Source organism: Neophocaena asiaeorientalis, unplaced genomic scaffold (assembly GCF_003031525.2).
Source record: "Neophocaena asiaeorientalis asiaeorientalis breed wild unplaced genomic scaffold, Neophocaena_asiaeorientalis_V1.1 scaffold76, whole genome shotgun sequence".
Lineage (NCBI taxonomy): Eukaryota > Metazoa > Chordata > Mammalia > Artiodactyla > Phocoenidae > Neophocaena > Neophocaena asiaeorientalis.
Genome location: NW_020173668.1, coordinates 475,529 through 497,552, shown reverse-complemented (window position 1 = coordinate 497,552; position 22,024 = coordinate 475,529). Strand labels below are relative to the sequence as shown.

Genomic DNA, 22,024 nt, shown 5'->3' with positions numbered 1-22,024 from the left:
CAACGGGGAGAGGCCCGCGTACCCCAAAAAAAAAAAAAAAAAAAAGAAAAAAAAAGAAAAGTTGGTAGAGGCTGTAGAATCTTCCATTTAGGCTGGCTGAAGTGGCAGAAAACTCTGAGGACTTCTAACTGTCCCTCCTTTGTGAGTATAATTTACTAAATTCCTGAGGTGAATCCTGATGTGGATAATTAAAATAAAGCCAAGTCCTAGCCCTTAGCTGGTTCCGTTTCCCATTTTTGTTTTGTTCAAGTTAGTATTTTTGTTTTCTGAACATATAGTTCCTGGGAAGTGTAGCCTAAGAGAGTTCCAAGATGATTAGGTGAGGGTGACTTTCGCTTTTGAAATAGTTGTGGTTCTAAGGCCCTGTGGTTCCAAGCTCTGTGTCTTGTGCTTATTGGGCTCTCAGTAAACATTTGAGTGAATGAATTAGGTTTCCTTAAATAATTTCCCTTTAGGGTTTGGTGCTGAAGTAGAAATAATTCCTCTGAATTTTCATTCATTTGTTCGTTCAGTATTGAGCTGCTTCTCTGTGCCAGGAGCTAAGAGTACAGTAGTGAACATGATAGATCCTGTCACAAAAGGAGTTTATGGTCAATGTGGGGGAGACAGACAAGGAAATAGATTTTAGGTCAAGTCAGAGAAGAACCATGATAGAGCTGGTGCCATGGGAGCACTCCTCTGGGGCACTAATCCAGTTCACAGGTTGGGGAGGCTTCCAGGAGGAGTCGATGTCTAAACTTCAGAGATAAGACAGATGAGCAGAAGGTAGCCAGAGAAAGGGGTGATGGAGAGGAGAACATCCGGCAGGGGAACAGAATGTACAAAAGCCCAGAGGCGAGAGAATGAAAATGCTTTGGGGGAACCTTTTGTAAGGCACCATGGCTGGAGCGCATGGGTGGGCGGGGCAGTGATGAGAGATGAAGCTAGAGAGAAAGAGGCTGAGGCTAGATGATAATGGGCCTTGGAAACCATGCCAAGGCCTTTGTACGTGATTCTAGGGTAGTGAAGAGCCCTTGAAGTCTGAGCAGGAATTCTCTGATCGCAGGGTGCTGAAAGATCTGGAGGGAGCGAGACTGGCAGAGAGTGAAAGATGATGGCGGCCTGGATAAGGGAGTAGCGGGGGCTGGAGAGAGCTGGAGGCTCCAGGTCTTTTTCTGAGGTAGACGTTTTAAGACCAGGGAATTGATTGGGTGTCATGGGTGAAGGAGAGGATTCACGGCTGATCCCTTGCCTTTTGGCTCAGGCAGCTGGGAGGGTAGTGGTGCCATTTATTTAGGGAATACAGAGGCTGAGCAGATTGGGGATTAGATTTAATTGGTTACAAGTATCAGAAACTGCTCCTAGCTGGCTTAAATGGAAATGCGTCATAAGTATACTGAGGTACCTTGGAAAGGGCCTGGAATCAGGAATTGGAGATCTGTCGGAGACCCACACAGCTTCTCTGCACATTTGATTCATTCTTCCTTGTCTGCAGACCAGTTTCCACTTCTTAACTTTTGTTGCAGGTGAAAGATGGCCACCCATACCTCCTTGGTTTTTAGTTTCTTCCTTTTAGTGATTGGCTCAGATTGACCTACAATCTCAGTCCCAGTTCTGGTTTTCCAGGGGAGAGGATATGATTGGTTTGGGTGAGCTCATCAGTCAGCTGCAGTCAGGGGACAGGGTGGTACCAAATTTCTCTCTCCAGGTGCACTGCAAAATCAAATTCAGTCAGCTTTTGACTTCTGTGAGGAATTAGGAATGAGCCATAAAATGGAGAACCATCCTTTCCTTTTCCCTTCTTACTGTTCTTTTTCTGAACAGTGGTTTATTGTTGATTTTGCGGGCTTAGGGGATGCAGACTTCTAAAATTAGGATACCAAAAAAACAAAATTAGAAGAATAAGTTTGCTGTAAGAGCTTTCTGTCATATAATGTGCATTACAACGCAAATAGAAATTTTAGGGTTATCTGGATTAGTATTACCCGTCCTTTAAGATTGTTTACCCAGGTAGTGGAAGATTTGAAGCTGTGACATGGCAAGTTCACTAATTTTGCTCATTTCTGTTAACCAAGTAATATAAGAGTTGACTGCGGTGGATTTAGCTAAGATTTAGCCCTAGATAGAAAGGGAAGGAGGAGCGCCCTAACACCTATGGGGCACTTGCATAGTGTCCGACACGGTGCTGGGCACTTCAGCGACTCTGTAAGCTAAGTGTTACCCCTAGTTTACAGGTGAGGAGATAGGAATTTAGAGAGCAGAGCTAAAATCACACAGTTTGGGAGTAGCAGAAGTCGTATTTGTACCCAGGGTGTGTTCTGTTCCTTTCTATCATAGTGCCTACCAAAAAGATAGAAGAACCTTGAGCAACCACAACTATGAAAGAGATACGATGAGCAGTGCAAAAGTGGGAGAGAAAATGATGTCCTAACTGAAGGGCAGATGTAAGAACATATTTGAGACCAAAGGGTAAAGAAGTTGATGAATCTAGCTAATTGGGATAATAGCAGAGAGGAGTGTAGAAGTGATTAGAGTTTGGAGCCTGGGGGTAGGAGAGTCTGTGCTTGGGCCCTGATTTTCTTCTTGGCTCCTGGCCCTGGCAACTAGTGATTGCTTTTTTGGAGAGGGAGTCTGTCAGAACCAGAGCCTGGAAAGATAAGAGGGAGGCTGCCACGGGGAATGAGGCTCTGATAGATTAGCAGATCCCACTGGGCCTGGCTTAATGGAAAATGTCTGTTTCCGTTCTTGCTCAGCAGTCTCTGGGTGTGTGTGTCTTGTCACTCTTGGCAGCTGGAACAGAGAGGACAGTGGTGGCCATTGAGGCTCAGGCTCTAATGAGGCCAAGAAGAAATAGAATACTTTCTTCTTAAGAGACACAACCGGTTTGTGTCTCTAAAACCCGGGAATGCCTGTTCTGGCCCAGCGTACTTCTTCCAGCCCTGGGTGCTCCCGTATCTCTAGCATCACCCTTCTTTCTGGGTCTAATGAAACAGACCCACTCAGATCACCATTTGCTGGTCTTTAGCATTCTCTAGGAATTGACTCCACAGCCTCCATTTAATATACTCCTGTGGAAAACAGTTTGGCAGGTCCTCAAAAAGTTTATTAGAATTACCATGTGATCCAGCATTTTCACTCCTAGGTGAAAAGAATTGAAAACGGACTCACACAGATACTTGTATGCCAGCGTTCACAGCAGCACTACTCCCAGTAGCCAGTAGCCAAAAGGTGGCAACAGCGCAACAGCCCAGCTTATCAACAGATGAGTGGATAAACAAAAGTGTGGTACATACATGCAGTGGAATATTATTCAGCCTTAAAAAGGACTGCAATCTGGTACATGCTACAACGTGGATGGACTTTGCAGACATCACGCTAAGTAAAATAAGCTAGACACAGAAGGACACCTATTGTATGATTCCATTTATATGAGGTACCTAGAGTAGGCAAGTCCAGAGATAGAAAGTAGAGTAGAGGTTACTGGGGGCTGGGCAATAGGGAATTATTGTTCAGTAGGTACAGAGTTTCTATTTGGGATGATGAAAAAGTTCTGGAAATAGTGGTGATGGTTATACAATATTGTGAATGTACTTACTGCTACTGAATTGTACATTTACAAATGGTTAAAATGATAAATTTTATGTTATATATGTTTTACCATGATAAGGGGGAAAAAACCCAGTATACTCATGTGCCTCTCACCATCAAGGAAGTTCTTGTGTCTTAGTTAAATACTGTATTTAGGCTAAGCCCATTGCTTCTAGCTGGTTCCTGATAGAAGCTGAATTAATGTTTCTTTTAAATGCTCCAAGACGGCTGTATCCCCCCGACTCCAACCCCTACCCTGTGACTGGAGGATATGTGGCACATCTCTTAGCTTTTGGCTTATTTATTTCCTCCTTTTCGGTACTCTGAACCGAAGTTTATTTTTTTGTTTGAGGTAGTTGGATAATTCCTTGCTGAGCTTTCCTTTCGCTTCCTGTTAGTTTTCATTCAGGCCCCCACATGCCCAGAAGTATTTTGAGTGGCATCTAGACCTCTTTTCATAGTGAACCAGTGAGTCCTGTGTTTCCAACCTCTTTAGTTGGCTAAAGTTAGTTCAGGGGGCAAGAGGTGGTTCTCATTCTATTTCCTCACCCTCCCAATGGCCCTGGACTTCCTCTGTGGCCCTGGGTAGATTACTGAATGTCTTGGAGTCCTGTTTGCCAGCTTTAAGAGGTAAAGATTTATTTTTACCCCTTGCTCAAAGATGAATAGTCATGACTTAAGAAGTGTTTAGGGGCTCAGCACATGTTTTTGAGGGTCTTAGTGTTCTGTTTTAGGGAGTCTGTCATATTTTGTGCCCATCTTGAGATGATTTATAATGGAGTTCATTAGGTTAGTACAAAACGTTCAAAGAAGGATGATTGTGAGTAGCCATAGCAGTTCTCTAAATCCAGAATTAATAAGGTGTTCCTAAAGTCTTTGTACAGTTTGTGTGTGTGCGTGTGTGCGTGTGTGTGCGTGTGTGCGCGCACGCGCTTTTAAACTTAGGTTGGAAAAAAAAAAACTTAGGTTGACAGTGTAATGGAAACAATCTGACATTTAAGGAAAAATTGAATTTTCTTCGCACAGCTGATCTGGCCTTCAATTCTATTAGCCGTGGGACAGTTTGCCTACGCTTTCAAAGTAGCCACTTTCTGTTTGTCACAGGATCTGAAAAATAAAAATATGCTTGTACAATTTTATAAACGTAATCATCTTAAACTTGATAAAATTTTATTTTCAGATTGTTTCCATTGGACGTATTGCCTTAGATGTTAAAGTTTAAACGTGCCTGGGGACTTAATGTAAACCTTGTATACCCCATAGTGAGGTGGCTCTGTGTGGTCTGCTGGAAAGGAGAAAAGTCTTCACAGTCAGAAGACAAGGGAAATGGTCAGTAGCCCCTGAGGCAGTGGGAGTTTGGAACAGAGAAAAGGTCAGAAATGCTTGGGTGTTTGGGGCTTAAGGCTTATTCTTCGGTTGTGTTTGACATCTTGGCAGACCAGAGAGAATAGTAATCCTTGAACTCTGTTAAGAATTTTAGTTTATATGCATTTTCATGGATAGTAGCTCATGCAGTCTTTAGAACAATGTTGTGACATGGGTAAGTATTATTGCTAACTGAGGCTTGGGGGGTTAAATGGCTCTTTGGGGATCCTCCCAGCCAATGAGTGGCAAAGCTGAGATTCAAACCTGTATTTCTGATGTTGTGCCTTGTGCTCTTGGTTGTATCATGTGGGATCTGATCAGTGTGGATCTCAGGTCTGGACACGCACAGCTCAGCTGCAAAAACATGACAGGTGTCGCTGCAAAAGCATGGGAGCCTAAACTGATTCAGGTTCCGGTTCTGCCGTGTACTAGCAATTATTTAACCTCTCTGAGCCTTATTTTCCTTACCTGTAAAGTTGAGATAATAATGCCTACCTTGTAATTTTATTCAGGATTGAATAAAAACTTGTGAATAAATTGCCTGACACATAGTAGCTACTCAGCAAATGACTGTCCTGCCCTTTACTGCCCTTTCTCTTACCCCCATATTTAAGTACTAAGACAGATTTCTCTTTTTTTAAAATATATATTTATTTATTTTGTTTATTATTATTATTTTATTTATTTATTTTTTTCTGTGTGGTACGCGGGCCTCTCACTGTTGTGGCCTCTCCTGCTGCGGAGCACAGGCTCCGGACGCGCAGGCTCAGCGGCCATGGCTCACAGGCCCAGCCGCTCCGCGGCATGTGGGATCTTCCCGGACCAGGGCACGAACCCCTGTCCCCTGCATCGGCAGGCGGACTCTCAACCACTGCGCCACCAGGGAAGCCCTGTTTTGTTTATTTGTCTTTGGCTGTGTTGGGTCTTCATTGCTGCACACGGGCTTTCTCTAGTTGCGGCGAGCGGGAGCTACTCTTCGTTGCGGTGCGTGGGCTTCTCTTTGTTGGGGAGCACGGTCTGTAGACGCGTGAGCTTCAGTAGTTGTGGCACACGGGCTCAGTAGTTGTGGCTTGCGGGCTGTAGAGCGCAGGCTCAGTAGTTGTGGTGCACGGGTTTAGTTGCTCTGCGGCATGTGGGATCTTCCCGGACCAGGGCTCGAACCCATGTCCCTTGCATTGGCAGGTAGACTCTTAACCATTGTGCCACCAGGGAAGTCCAAGACAGATTTCTCTTAACAGGTTTTTTTAATACTACAATTGGCAGCAGTTAGTAATTAAAATCATTGTGTACTGACTACTGTGAGGTAATATCTAACTGTAAGATAAGGGCCTTGGCTGTCAGAGTAAAGGGAAGAATATGCACGTGAAAAATGTAACATTTACACAGCAAGCACAAATGAATCATTGTTAGCATGCTGCCACCCCAGACAAATGAATAACTTAGGGGCACAGAGTGAAAAAGAGCAAGGTGAGCTTCTTCAGAAAGACTTTAGGGGTTTCGAGTCGGGAAGTACAGAGTGCAGACTGACAGGAGAGTGAGAGGTGTCAGTGATTCAGGTAGGGGAGAGGGAGTAATAAGGTGGGGGACTTACGTGAAAGAAAGTTACTTGGGTACTTGTCATTCTTTTTAACTGGACTGTGAGTTTCTTGAGGGCAGGGACTTTTTTCATGTCATGGCACACAAGAAAATCTTTGAAGCACAGTGGGGGAAGTTGTACAGGCTGTGCCTCTGGAAACCTGTGGGCCAGGACTCTACCTGCTCCAAGCCCTGCCTGATGCCCTGTGGGCTGAGTGGGTCAGTATCATCATAGTACCTATAACCCAGCCATAGGACACCAGCTGGGAAGCTCTGTCTACGGTGCCTGGCACAGTGTCTTGCATACAATAGGTTCTGGGTAATGATGATCAAAAAGTCCTTGTAGCACACAAATCCAAAAAGGAACCTGTGGACTTCCCTGGCGGTCCAGTGGTTAAGACTCTGTGCTTGCACTGCAGAGGGCATAGGTTCGATCCCTGGTGGGGAAACTAAGATCCCGCATGCCATGTGGTGTGGCCAAAAAAATAAATAAATAAAAATAAAATAGAAAAAAACAAAAAAAAACCCAAAAGGAACTTGTGAGATATGAGGGTCAGTTGAGAAAGACAGGCAGAGGATTTGAGTTCTTTAGAATCTTGGAGATGAATAGGATCTTAGATTCTTGCCTAATCACCTTTGTTTACAGATGCCCCAAACCAAGGTGCTAAGAACAAATGGAAAACTTTAAGGTTCTCAGTTTGGATATTAATTTTTTAAAATAAAATGTGAAAGCTTGCTCTTCATATGCCTTGCATCTTTCTGATAGTTGGAGATGCTGAGGAACTGGTATTGAGCTAAAAGTTTAGACATTTTTAGTGTGAGAGCTTGTATTAGAAACAATCCTGATGAGTCAGGAGTAACACAGATGAGTTCCCTTCTTGCTTCAAATTCTCACAGTCATCATTTGCTCACCTTCTTCCTGGACACAAACAACTCTGTCTGGCAGACAATAGATCATACTTCGAGAGGGAATGGATTTCTCCAGTGGCTTTGACCTTTAATACCTCATAGAAGAGTAGTTAACATACCACTTAATCCCACCGGAGTTCCCCAGCCCTGTGGTTATGTAGTCTATATAAGTGGTTTTAGAAGTGAAACTGAGATTGGGTGAGATTGTGGGCCAAATCCCATTCATCTTCTAGTGGACAGATTTATAGGAAGAAGAACGGGTGTAGCTTTTTCTTTCCACCAAAGACTGAATGGGAGGAAGTAGTCTTAATTTAAAGGACTAGAAATGGATGCTAAGAAGGCTGTGCAACAGGTCTGGAGGTGTGGGAATGAGTGACCAGGGGTGGTCAACGCATACCTTGTTCTCTGAAGCCGTTTGAGAGCAGGAAGGAAGCTCTGCTTTTTGGCTGGTTCTGGGGGGGTGCATCTCTCATACAGAGGAGGGGCTCGGACAGGATGATGGCCCCTGTTGTCCAGTCCTTTATTTGTGCTTCATTTAATGTGGGTGCTTCTCCACTGTCCTTAAACAGTGAGGCCTTATTCCATTTCTTTTTCTCTTAGTCAGATTCCGAGGAAGATGAACCCACAAAGAAGAAAACTGTCCTTCAGGTAAGCTTTGTGATGTAATAGAAGCCATTTCTTCTCTTCCCATATTGCTTCCTGAAGGATGGGAAATTTCCAGGTCAGGCGTAGAGCAGATGCAAATATTGGACGACTGCCTGTTTGGGTGTAGTTTTGTTTTCCTGATAACATCAGACTTCGTGCTTCTCTACCCTCTCCTCGCTGTTCCCTGGCTTCAGCGCACTGGCGTCTCTCCTAGAGGACAGGCGTGGTAGGGAGATGAATTGGAACTCAATTTGATTCATTACGTTTCAGGTAAAAGGATTATTTAGGAACGGTAGAATAAATGGATTGGTCAAAATGTTGTTATGGAACATCTGAACTTTAAAATTATCCATCTTCTCCCTGTCTCATTTTTAACCTGGAAAAGAAACACTTAAATAGCACTTACCAGGCACTAAGTGCTGCACCAGTGTTTAACTGATTTAATCCTCCTAATAGTGCCTAAGTCATAGCGTTATTATCATCCCTGTGTTACATACAAGGAAAACGAGAGCTTAAGGAACTTGCCCAAGGTCAGACAACTAGTGGGGACAGAGCTGGGGTTCAGACTGAGGCAGTCTGACTGTAGAGTCCAAGCTCTTACCTGCTGCATTTGGCTGCTGCTCTGTCATCAAGACCAGAAGTCCTTAACCAGACAGTGTCAGGAGATGATCTTGCTGCTGTTTCCTGTTTCCCCTTGTCCCCGTGCCTTTATTCTGGCTCCCAGAAGTTTCTTCCTGTTCAGTTCCACACTCGGTGATTTATACACTCTCTGACCTCATGTTGATTATATGCCTCAGGAAGAGCAAAAGCAGTTCTGCCTTGAGACTTCCCTGGGGGCGGCGTAGTGGTTAAGAATCTGCCTGCCAGTGCAGGGGACACGGGTTCCATCCCTGGTCCCGGAAGATCCCCCATGCCGCGGAGCAGCTAAGCCCGTGCACCACAACTACTGAGCCTGCGCTCTAGAGCCTGCGAGCCACAACTACTGAGCCCATATGTCACAGCTACTGAAGCCTGCATGCCTAGAGCCCATGCTCCGCAACAAGAGAAGTCACCGCAATGAGAAACCTGTGCACCACAATGAAGAGTAGCCCCTGTTTGTCGCAACTAGAGAAAGCCGGCGTGCACCAACGAAGACCCAACACAGCCAAAAAAACAAAAACAGTTCTGCCTTTATAAGGTTGCTGTCTCATGATTTAGGTATATGATGCTGAAGTTGCTCCTTCCCCTGACTCTGTTAAGGTGTCACTTCCATGGCTGGGAGGTGTTAGAAGGACAAAGTCATGTGAAAGAAAGATAACTAGTGAGAGTGCTATTGTGTCCATATTTGTAGTGGGTGATGGAGGAGGAATCATGGAAGATACTGACTTGCTGAGACTGAATGAAGCCAGTTGTTCTCTGTTATCAGAATGGCTTCCTGGAGGACGTGGACTGGCAGCTGAAGAGATGAGAGGACACTGGCTAACACCCCAGGAGTAAAAAGCAGTCTTCCAGATGGTAGGAAGAGATGAGTGCATAGAGAAACTCTGAGCTGTTAAGGCAGAGTATGGACCCAGCACTGCACAGGGATGTAGCCATGATCCCAGATGTATCTGAGAAGTCAGACACTTTGAAGGTAGCCTGAGGATGTGCTCCACCTGCCACCTCAGTCTGCTTTTTATGAACCTGAGCCTCTGGGGTCTACCAGGCTGAAATGACCCAAATCTGTGAACACAGACAGCAGGGAGAAGAGCCCATTTTCTGGATGAACAGTTCTGCCTGGCCTGCTTGACTCAGAAGTCTTATTTTACTCATTCTGGGCATTTCTTGGCTGAGAGAGCTGAAGTACATGGGTACTCCAGGACGGTGACACAATGACCTTATTCCATTCTCCTTTTTCAGACTGACACCTCCCTCAGCCCTGCAGTTAGGCCAGGCTGGACCTGTAGCACATGGAAAGCAGAATCCCAGAGATTCTTATGAATAATAGCAACTCTTGTTGGGCTGAGGAACACTGGATAGGCTGAGCCAATTAGCTTACAAATTGATAAGTTAAATGTGTGACTCTGGCGTAAGCAAGCTGAATATACCCCGTCTGTAGGGCTTTTCTTGGGTGGGGGAGGGAACTTTGGGCGGTATGTATGAATATCTTTTTTGGACACAGGCTTGCTCTTGACTTTGAGTGGCAATCCAAAGGAAGCAGGGAGTAATCCCATGTTAAGAGGAACCTTTAGGACATAGAGGTTCAGTGATCAGCTGGAGAGAGCCCTGGGCTTTTTGCGAAGAAGGATGATGTATTTGCCAAATGTATTTATCATATTTGCAAAAAACTCAGAGTCAGGGAAGGCTTTGTGGTAGAGGGAAGTGGAGCTGGGTTGAGATGGATGAGGAAAACAGGGATGACATCTTACCTTGGGAGAAGCGGACAGCAGAATGGCCTGAGGTAGGAGGAGTCAAGTCCAGTTTGGATGACGTTAGTGGGCCGAGGTTAGACGGAAACAGGGCTGGTAAGATTTTAGGCTAGAGCACGTATCTGTAATGCTTGTTCTTAATGTCAGTAGTATGTATCATAACATCTCACTTGTCATCTTTCTTCCCTCCTTACCTAAACCTGGGCTCACCAGGGATCCAGTGAGGGGACTGGTTTGTCCGCCTTGCTTCCCCAACCTAAAAACCTGACTGTGAAAGAGACTAACAGGTTGCTCCTGCCCCATGCCTTCTCCCGGAAACCCTCGGATGGCTCCTCTGACACTAAGCCCTCCAGACAAGCTTCTAAGACCAAGCCCTCTTCTCTCGCCCCTGTTGTGGGCACCACAACCACCACTCCATCGCCCTCTGCTATCAAGGCTGCTGCCAAGAGTGCTGCCCTGCAGGTGACGAAGCAGATCACGCAGGAAGAGGACGATAGTGATGAGGAAGTAGCCCCTGAGAACTTTTTCTCCCTCCCTGAGAAGGCCGAACCGCCTGGAGTTGAGCCATACCCTTACCCCATTCCCACTGTCCCTGAAGAGTTGCCTCCAGGCACGGAACCAGAGCCGGCCTTCCAGGACGATGCAGCCAATGCCCCCTTAGAGTTCAAGATGGCAGCAGGCTCAAGTGGGGCCCCTTGGATGCCTAAGCCTGGGGATGACTACAGCTACAATCAGTTTTCCACGTATGGCGATGCCAATGCCGCTGGTGCTTACTATCAGGTGGGTAAGAGGCATGGAGGGCAGGCCAGGGAATGTTGGAGTACGGCCGTCAGGGAGAGCTTTGAGCCAGTGATAACAGTCTCTGTGGCATCACTTTGGCTGAATTAATGAATCTTTTGGTGTCTTGGTTTTCCTGTACCTGTCAGGCCTCAAAACATACTGCCTTTATGCTAAGTCTTGTAGTCTGATAGGTCAAAACACATAATTGACCCGTTTATTCTGAAAACAAAATGTCATCGTAGGAGCTGATGAAAGGTATAGGGAGAAAGTGGAAGAGGAGCAGTCTCTAGTCTTAGAGATCCCAGGTAGCTTCTGCAGATGTGGGTGAGGAGGATAAGTGAACTGTGGCATAGACTCCTAGACAGCAGTGAGTCCAAGAAGAGTTCTGGAGGTGGGGAGTGCTGAGGACTGCAAGGGAGAGGAGGGACTGCGGAGGACAGGAGGGAATCTGGAGAGTCGAATACAAAAGGGAATAAGGAGAATGGTGAGAGGCCTCGACTGAGTCACAGGAAGTTGAAGGGACTGAGGCAAGTCCCTGGAAAGAAGATGCTGGAGGACCATAATTTGGGCAGAGATAGAGAATGGGGTTTGAGGGTGGTTTGGAGTTTGAATCTCAAACTATGTGAGTCTATTACTTAACTGCCTCTCTGAGTCTCAGATGTCTCAGCTCTAAAATGGGAAGAACACTAGCAACTTCAGGGTTGTTAGGTAGAATTACATTGGTTTAGCGTGCTGCCTGGAACATAGCAAATGCTCAGTAAATGGTTATGATAACTTTTTATTCAAATGTTATTTGGAAGAGCTGTTTAAATTGTTCTATGTGGCCTCAGAGAGTGAGAATATATGAGGCCAGGTTGTAAATAGGTTTAAGAAAGACTTTTCCAGTGGTCAGAGCTTCCTGAGATGGAGAGGGCTCCCAGGAGTTCGGGGACTCACAGCAGTGGTGGAGGTGGAACAGAGGCCTCTGGCCGGTCCTGGGGCTGGGCAGCTGTAGGAAGTTTTCCTGCCAGCATGCAATGGTTTCAAGACTTCAGTCTTCTTCAGCCACTGTGATTCTCTGAATGGTCAGTGTTAATCTTATCTACAGTCTAAGCAGTGGGCTTTGAAGGCACTCTGTTCTGATCAAAGACTTTGAGAACTATTTGCCGTTAAACCTTGTTGTATCCTGTAGGCTGATCAGGGACAATGCATCTCCCCTCCAGGTTGTTAGAAGGAAGGAGGAACATGAGTGTTTTGATCTCTTTAGCAGGAGAAAAAAAAAAAAATCTAAGAAACCACTAGTTTACATCCAGCAAATGAGTATCAGTTGGAATTCTATATGCAGTTACGAACATTATTGAGGTAATCTGTGCAAATTAAAGCACTTTAAATACACTAGGGGGCCCTGCAATGTAAATGTATGTTATTATCAATACTTTTAATGAAAATTAATTACTCTGGGTTTTTATGTATTATTTTTATTCAGAATTAAACCTCATTTTTCATATAGCTCACTATAAAGTGAATGTTTTTAGAGGAGCATTTCTTGGAGTTCTGGGCAAAGCTGGAAGAATTAGGAAAAAGTACAGGCAGGGAGGAAACAGTTTCTCAGCTCTGTGGCTGCCTGACTCGGCCACAGTAGGGGCCTTGCCCTTGCCTTCACCCCTCTTCCTCTAGGGTCCATAACAACATCTGGACAGCTCACCTCTAAAGGGAAATCATCAATTCCTGAACTAAAAATCTGGTAATGCAAACCTGGTTTGTTCCCAGCTTTGTAAATTCCATACCACCCTTGTAGGGGTTGATTTTTATCCGAGATCTGCAACCTCCCTGCCTGTTACAGGTGATCTCCTGTGTCCAGGGTGCTAGATAGGATGAGGAGCAGGAATGGCATGCCTCACACCTCTCACCTCTGCTCACACTGGATTCTGCTGGGGTCTTACGAGGCGCAGTAGAGGTCAGGAGTGGGAACCACTCTTGGGAAGCGGCCAGGGGAGCAGGGGGTAAATTGAAGCCAGAGAGAACGTCTTTATTTCTTACCTCTCTTCCCTAAAAAATCATCTGTCTGGATGGTGCAGATGAGAAGAAAGTCTGGTTCTTGAGTTATAGGGTAGGTCCTTAGGATCTGTGCTTTTACTGGTCCATTTGAGGGTCTGTAGTGTGGGTGTGGGTGTCACCACTGCCTCTTTGATGAGGCTCTTCTTTGTCCCCTCTCCACTGTGCCCTCAGTTAGTGTGTTTTTTCCCTCCTTGACTGCAGGATTATTACAGTGGTGGCTACTATCCCGCACAGGACCCAACTCTGGTCCCCCCACAGGAAATTGCCCCAGATGCCTCCTTCATCGATGACGAAGCAGTAAGTTAACAAAGCACAAGTGACCATGTGCCCCTGGTCACCAGGTTTCAAATCTGAAGCTAAAGGAAATTCTTTCTTTTTTTTTAAACTACATTCACTTAGGATTAGGTTTGGCAACATATAATTGAGAAACTTCAAGTAATACTGGCTTATGTAAGGGAAGTTAACTGTTTTCTTCATAAAAGAAGGCTAGAGGTAGGCAGGGGAAGGCTGGTATGGCAGCTCCACAAAGCTGTCAGGGATCCAGTCCCCTTCTGATCATTACTTTGCCCATCCCTAGGTTGTGGCCTTTATTCTTATGGTTAGTGATAAGAATAAGAATGGGGCTTCCGGGGTGGCGCAGTGGTTGGGAGTCCGCCTGTTGATGCAGGGGACATTCCGAAAAAAAAAAAAAAAAAAAAAAAAAGAATAAGAATGTAGCTAAGTCCACTGCCATCATTACTGCATACCAGGCAGCAGAGTGGAGAAAGAAAGTCACCTCCCCTTTTAGGAGACTTCCTGAAAGTTCCTAAGAACACTTCCCCTTCTGTCTTACTGACTAGAATCTGGTCACATGGCCATATCTAGTTGCAAGGAAATGGAGTCTTTTCACTGGGTGGTAATATGCCTAGCCGAAGTGTTGGGTTCATTCATACTAACGGAGACAAGGAGAGTGGATTTGGGGAGGGAACAGCAGCCACAGTAAATAACCCTGTGTTTCACATCACTGCGTTCCCTGCTGCTGAGCTTTTCCCCAACTCAGCACAAGGGAAGATGAAAACCCCATGTCCTGTGGCCATCTGGTCCTGTTCAGGAGATAAAGCATTCCATCTGTAGGGAGGTCACAGCCTATTAGGAGTGGGTTGGAGAAATAGGGGACTCTACCTCTTTGCATGCAAGTTCTTATAAAAATAATTTTCTTCTCACCTTTTCACAGAAAGATATGCATCCCTTTGCAAACTTCTGCCTGTGGTTAATACTGTGTTCATCCACCTCCCTGTGTATATCCTCCTTGACAAGTTCAGTAGTTAGGCCCTTTTTGTTTTAAGCCTAGGAGGCAGCAGAGAGCTCATCCAGTGGCAAAAGTCAGCTTCTTATGGGTAGAGTGACCCCAGGAGGCCTTGCTAATGCTCAGACCACAACCTGGGTTTCATTGCAGGTTTCCGAGTGTTATTGACTTTAATTCCCCTTTGCTCACACTCCTTCTAGGCATATCTCCTGGTGACTTGTGGTGTGATTTTTTTTTTTTTTTTTGAGGAGGAAAGAGTAGCAGTCTCCTAGAAAATTTGCCAGGTCTTTTTTTGAGGCTTCCTCTCTCCCCATCTCTACGTTCTCCTTCTCTCATGTCTGGTCTGTTGTGCGGTCTGCTGATTTGGTGATACTGAACCAATGCGAAGGAACAGACATGTTAAAATAACCAATTTTTAGAGAGAAATCCTAAAAATTTTTTTTTGTACCCTTAATTTGAAAATGGTATGCAGTCCTTTTAGGCAGATACAATTTATAAATAATTTGAATACAAATTCATATCAGTGATTCTCTGCACTCACTTATGTTTGGGAATACATTTTGGCCTTCCTTTCCCTGAGGCCAGGAGAACCTCTGAGAAGTAGCCTTTCACCTGGCTTTAAGGCCACTTGGTAGGTGGCACGGTGAAAGGACATACTGCATAGAGAGAATTAAGGGTGCAGTGGAATTGGGGAGGCCCAAAACCATTCCATAAACTCTGGATCCTTGGTGACATCTCCTGACCCCCTACCCAGACCCCCCCACTCCTGAATTTTTTCCCCCTTTTCCAGTTTAAGCGGCTGCAGGGCAAAAGGAACCGAGGGAGGGAGGAGATCAACTTTGTGGAGATCAAAGGTGATGACCAGCTCAGTGGGGCCCAGCAGTGGATGACCAAGTCATTGACAGAGGAGAAAACCATGAAGTCATTCAGCAAAGTAAGTGGGAAAGGTCTAGTGGGTGGCCAAAGCAAAATCTGACCCCCATACCCCATTGTTACTGTCCCAGCACCTTTAGCAAACACCTGTTCCCCTTGGTACTGGAGTGTACACCAAGCCTCCCAGATAGAGCTCCCGCCTTTCAGAATTTTGCAGCACTTTGCTCCCCATCTGGGTGGTGGAGTCTGGTTACTGAGATTGGATGGTTGAAACAGTTTCCTAACCTGCAGTTGGGAAGATCTCTGATATGTGTGTCTCCTTCCCTGGCTGGACGGGATCCATAGCTGCTCTTCCTTCTCTCTGCAATCATATCCCTCTCTCCATCCTGTTAAGTTGGGACCCGGCACAGCACATCTGTGAGGTGTGGGCACAACAGAGCCTCAGAAGCCCTGGGGTCCTAGGTGCTGAGTGTACATGTCCTTCTCTCTCCTTTCTTTCCATTATTTATTGTAGCCAGCTGTAGTCTTTTCAGATGCTTTATTCCTCACAGTTCCCACACCACACTCCTACCTCCTCTCTGCTAGTTTTCTTCAGTCAGTATGATGAACATCTCTTCACCCAGTAGCTGAGTACAGCAAATGTGGACATTTATGAGCCTGCCACAGGGGGGAAAATGTGGGGAACCCTGGATTCTAGCCGAGCACCAGCAAGGCCAAGGTTGGGCATTTTATTCCCTTCTCTATCCATTTTCTTTGCTTTGTTCTGTGGCCACAGATGGCCATCTGAGCCCCAGCCATTTGTTTTAACTGAATGTTGGCGGCCATACAGGACAGAGCAAAGGATTGTGGTTAGATCAGCATAGATCCATCATTGTTTACTGGAAAAACCACTTAGGAGAGCATGCTCTACTAACTGTGGGTCGAGAAGCATCATCACATAGTAATAGCTCCTGTTGTCAGTGCTCACTGTGGGCCAGGAATGGAGCTGGATGTTTTATGTTTGTCATCTTTAACTGTCATATTAAATGATATTAAATAGCATCAAGGAATTGGAGTTTGCTGTTTTCCCAGGTCTAAGTTTTTTTCCATCATCTCATTGTATTGAGCTAGATTGAAAAAAAAGGAGAGAAAGATACAGTTCCTGTCCTTGAGGGGTTTACAGTGTAGTTGAGAAAAAGAGATTTAAGGACACTTGAGTGTAAATGATTATGGTGCAAATTGATTACATAAGTGCTGAGGAGACTCCAGAGAGGAGTTTTGGGAGTTGGGTGGGGCTGATTAGGAAGCTTCTAGTCTGAGACAAGACTGGCAGAGGACAGAGAAACCGCAGAATGAAAGCCCAGACCAATATAGACTTTGACAGTAAATCATTTGCATCAAAGTTTGGTTAGGGGTTCAGTGCAGTTATGGGTGGAGGCTGGAAGACTGGAGAGAGGTGGGGTGATGGCAAAAATCTAATTCCAGGGAAGTTGTTTGTTGGCAGTTACTAGAATGAGGGACTGGGGTTTCAGCCAGAGGTGATTGATGGGAGAGAGCTTGGTAAGCAGTAGGTAGGAGATAGGCTAGACATCTGGCCTGACTGGGGAGAGGTGAACAGAGATGAAGAGGGCCTAAAGGGGAGATGGGCAGAGTGGGTGGTGAGAGAGTCTGGAGGGTGGGAGGAAAGGAGGGAGGAAGGTCTCCTGGACCCTGGCACTTCAGCTGTTTTAGACTGACTGCAGGCAGTAAAGCTGGTATCAAGTGCCCACTGTGGGCAGAACACCATGCTTGGTGCTGGGGGCGGGGTGGGGTTACTTACCAAAGACGTGTAGTAGACAGTCCTGACCCCATAGGATTTCCAGTCTAATGGGGATGTTAGCTGGCTATTTTAGGCAAGTAGTCTGAGCTTGGGAGTTTTGCATAATGGCTTTAATAAAGATGACTGTAAGTATACAGACATAAAAACAGCCCCAAGCTGACATTTTCCCCCTAGGATTTGGGCTGTGTATAGTTGGTTTCTTAATGCCCAACCTTGCCTCATTGGGGCACGTGAGAAACTTCCACTTTTCTTTCAGTGGGTTAATGATTGTTTTCTTCCTTTGCAGAAGAAAGGTGAGCAGCCAACAGGCCAGCAGCGGCGGAAACACCAGATCACGTATCTGATTCATCAGGTGAGAGGGCTGAGGGCCCTGGCCTGCTAGGCAGGATCCCTGTAAACCTGGGGATTTGAAGGCTGAGATCTAGGCCAAGAAGCTTCCAGCAGGCACCCTCCCCAGTTCTCCATATGGCCACTAGGTGGGGATGTGTCCTTCAGAATTCTACTCTGCATCAGTCTCACTTTAGATAAGACTCAAGTACAGGTGCTTGGAATAAACTCTGTAAGTGAAAATTCAGATAGTCAAAGCATAAAGAGGGGAGTGAAATGGTTTATCACAGGGTTCTTTCAAATAGCAAGTTTATCTGATAATTTAAAAAACTTCAGGGACTTACCTGGTTGCGCAGTGGTTAAGAATCCACCTGCCAATGCAGGGGCCATGGGTTCGAGCCCTGGTCTGGGAAGATCCCACATGCTGCGGAGCAACTAAGCCCGTGCACCACAACTACTGAGCCTGCACTCTAGAGCCTGCGAGCCACAACTTCTGAGCCCACATGCCCCAACTACTGAAGCCCGTGTGCCTAGAGCCCGCGCTCTGCAACAAGAGAAGCCACTGCAGTGAGAAGCCCGCCCACTGCAATGAAAACCCAATGCAGCCAATAAATAAATTTTAAAAATTTAAAAAAAACTTTAAAGAAAAATTGGTTCACCAACTTTTAGCAAAACATCCACCTCGTGAGGAAGTTGGTTTTATTTATGTTCTCCATTTCTGTGGCAGGAAACATCAGTGCAAATAATTCAAAATTACAGATAATCCAGAATATCTTCTGGAATTAGAATATGTCTTGGTATTTATTTGATAGGACCTGGAAGCTTTCAAATATTCACTGAATCACTGAATATCTTTTCGAGACCTACTGTACTAAATGCTGTCAAGGGTACAGACAGGAATAAGACTCTTTCCTGGCCATTTCCCTGGGGAGTGTATATGCTGGTTGGTGATTTCAGTGGCAAAACTTGCTTTCGTTGTTCTTATCGTATTTTCACATTCCTTTTCAGAGACTCCTTTGTACCCTTACCCTGTCTTATTGTTTGTAGGGAAAGAATTTGAGGGTAGGGTCTTTCAAAATTTTTTTAAATTTATTTTTTAATTATTTTTTTTGCTAGCTGCTCCCCTGTAGGGTCTTTTTTAAACCCAAACCCTTAGCACCCCACCCCATTCCAGGGGAAATGAGCAGGTATCAGCTAGCTTGTGGGAGTGGGGTTGAGGAGCCCCATTTCTAGGGTGGCGCTTGTACCTTCCCAGAATGCAATGTAGAGCCAGGAGTTGTTGCAGTCAGAAGGAGAAAGCATTAATTCTAGTTCCTTCCAGTCAATTTTTCACAGCTTCAATTTATACTTGAAAGTGGTGTGAATTTCTAGGGTACCATATACACCGTATTCAACACAACAGCAAACTGTGGCTCCAGACTAAGTTATTATTGGTTGGTGTCCTGTTTTGACCTGTCCAAGTCTTTGAGGCTGTCCTCTCCCACTTGGCTAGTTAGGTATCCAAGGTAGCCAGTTGTCTTTCTTTCAGATGCCAGATTCAGTTTCTCATTTGTACATTTCCCACTTGAGCATCTCAGTTTTAATTCTAGCTGATGAAGGACCAGGATTCTTGAGTCTTTATTCTGCTTAAACCCTATTAGCTCCCCAAAGAGATGGTTTTTCTTTGCTTTCTCAGGGTCTTCCCCTTCTGCTTGAATAAGGGAAAATTAAATCTTTCAAGGGATTTGCTTTTTCCACCTAATTGTTTTGATGGGAGAAAGGCTCTATTTTTTATTTTTTAAAATATTTTATGTAACACTATTTTAAATATACATATCAATATTATTAAATGAAATAAGTAAAAAAAAAAGATGTTGGGAGTAGGAGTTTATTAATTTATTTTTTTAAAATTTATTTTTGCTGTGTTGGGTCTCTGTTTCTGTGCAAGGGCTTTCTCTAGTTGTGGCAAGCGGGGGCCACTCTTCATCGCGGTGTGTGGGCCTCTCACTATTGCGGCCTCTCTTGTTGTGGAGCACAGGCTCCAGACGCGCAGGCTCAGTAGTTGTGGCTCATGGGCCTAGTTGCTCCACGGCATGCGGGATCCTCCCAGACCAGGGCTCGAACCCATGTCCCCTGCATTAGCAGGAAGATTCTCAACCACTGCGCCACCAGGGAAGCCCGGGAGAAAGACTTTAAATTGGGAAGTGCACAGAGGCAAAAGAAAAATATTTCTCAGAACCTTAGTGTGACTCTCCCCTGCCCCCTCTTCCTCGCATAGGCTAAGGAGCGGGAGCTGGAACTGAAGAACACCTGGTCGGAGAACAAGCTCAGCCGCCGGCAGACCCAAGCCAAATATGGATTCTAGGGCTCTGGACCTGACTGCCCCCTGGATCTCCTGCTGCCCAGCTGGCCGGGCCCCCAGCTTCGTCTCTGGGACCCCAGCTGTTCCAAGCCCAGGATCTCCTTCCCTGAGGACCCAGCCCTCGCCTCTGCGAGAATGAACATATTTGATAGATTTTTCTTAATAAAAGTTAGAAAATTCAGCTCCTTTCTGTCTTGGAGCTAGCAGAGACTCAAGTGATGCCTCAGAAGGGGTTCTGAGTTCTTGGATGGGAGTTTTGCTCTCTGTTGGGTGTGACGAAATGTTGAACCCCTCCATCTGTTTTTTTTTTTTTTTTTTTTTTTAAACCAGGGATGTCTGTTGAAATAAAACATTCAGTCTGACAGATGCTGCCTGCCCTGACCCTTTCCTACTTTTAAGTGAGGTCTCTTTTTTTTGGACCCTTCTCATTTGTTATCCTGTCTTTGGATCTCAATATTTACTTTGTGTAAAGCAACCTCCAAACTATCGTGAGCTGCCTTATGATTACTTTGCATCTTTTCTGAGTACTCACCATCTAAACTGGGGTCATGGCCATTGAAGACTCTAGGAATTGTACCAACAATTTTGTAGGGGACAGGGGCCTGTGATCCTAAATATGGAAAGTATTGCTGATCTCGGGTATCTCTGAAGACTGGGGGAAGTCAAGGAGATTGTTTCTGTGACATGAAAGAGTTGTTGGACATAAGTGGTGAAATGCCTGTCCCTAAAGATGAGTCAGACTTTTACTGGTTGTCATCGACCTGGGCTGGTTTGGAAGCTTTGCATAGAGCTTGGGGGCTAGACAGATCTTGGAGATTTCTGGATTCCTAGCTTTTTGCTTGAGAGGGAGGGGCAGGTTGGGTGGGTGGATGGATGGGGAAGGGAGGTGGCAGGGTCTGTGACTTGAGTTAGCTGTAGGGCACTGTGGTGCCCAGGAGCCACAAGATAGGTGGCATGTTCCTCCTCGGAGCAAGGTTCAAGTAGAGATGGAAGATACCGGGTATCGTTCACAAAGCAGCATGCAAGTCCTACTGTAGACACTACTGAAACCTGTTGCTGAGGATACTGGGACTCCAGTAGGGCTTAACTGCAGTGGCTTCCTGCGGGAAGGGACTGTTAAACGCCTGCAAGAAGAAAGGCCTTAGATGCTAGGCAGAGCAGTGTTGACAAAGATGCCTGACTCTAGTCGTTGCAGGTTCTGAACGGGGAAAACACTAGGAGGAATTGGTGTTTGACAGTCCCAGTGACAGGAAGGCTAAGGCCAGAGGGGCAGTTTGAAGAAGTGTGTGGTGGGGACTTGGAGACTAGAAGAAGTGAGGAATCTCACCACGCTTCTGCTCTTGTCGGCTGGGGTAACTTGAGGAGTCTGTTTCTCATTAAGTACAGAGGAGGGTTTCATCACTTACAGGAAAACCACCCGCTTATCTGAAATCTGACCTACTTCAGGTTGGAGCCAGACAGGGCTCCTGCATCCCACAGGGACACTTGGGCTGTAGTTGTCCAAGTCAGTGCATCCAGCCAGCCTTCAGCAAGGAGCATTAGCCCATACCACCACTCCCACCATCCACAGAGGCACTGAGGGCTGAGGTCGCCCCTCTGGGGTGTCATAGTGAAGTGAGGTGGTGAGGTAGGCTCAGCAGGGCCCCAAAGTCTGAGGTCCCATGGAGTCAAGTGCCGTTTCTGTATTCAGTACGCTATAGACGCAGCCCTGCCCTCCTGAGTTGCCACACTCCTGGGATTCAGCAGTTCAACTTTCTCATTTTAGGGGCTGCATCATGATGGAGCTGGAAGTGATTTGGGTTGGGAGGCAAGGCGTGGTGGTCAGGGGTTGTCCTGGTGTCTTCTGGGAATGGATAGTTAAGCCAGGTATCTTTCAGCTTCCTCTTGCCTCCCACCTCCTTTGGTTCTCTGGAGGTAGTATTAAGCCTTTTTTTTTTTTTTTTTTTTTTTTTTTGCGTTACGCGGGCCTCACTGTCGTGGCCTCTCCCGTTGCGGAGCACAGGCTCCGGATGCGCAGGCTCAGCGGCCATGGCTCACGGGCCCAGCTGCTCCACGGCATGTGGGATCTTCCCGAACCGTGGCACGAACCTGTGTCCCCTGCATCAACAGGCGGACTCTCAACCATTGCGCCACCG

The 22,024-nt window shown here is 45.9% G+C and overlaps 1 protein-coding gene across 2 annotated transcripts in view; it reads left to right on the top strand.

The window, feature by feature from the left end:
* The window catches only part of PRCC (proline rich mitotic checkpoint control factor), a 23,721-nt gene extending 2,990 nt beyond the window's left edge, over positions 1-20,731 (top strand). Inside the window, exons 2-7 of one of the 2 annotated variants that reach the window (XM_024748079.1) lie at positions 8,017-8,064; positions 10,662-11,228; positions 13,467-13,562; positions 15,341-15,484; positions 17,508-17,573; positions 19,806-20,381. In XM_024748079.1, coding sequence (XP_024603847.1) covers positions 8,017-8,064; positions 10,662-11,228; positions 13,467-13,562; positions 15,341-15,484; positions 17,508-17,573; positions 19,806-19,892 — 1,008 coding nt within the window. In that variant the 3' untranslated portion in view covers positions 19,893-20,381. Of the gene's footprint in view, positions 1-8,016; positions 8,065-10,661; positions 11,229-13,466; positions 13,563-15,340; positions 15,485-17,507; positions 17,574-19,805 lie in introns of both variants that reach the window. The other variant, XM_024748080.1, reaches the window with a different exon arrangement.
* Positions 20,732-22,024: the final 1,293 nt, after the last annotated feature.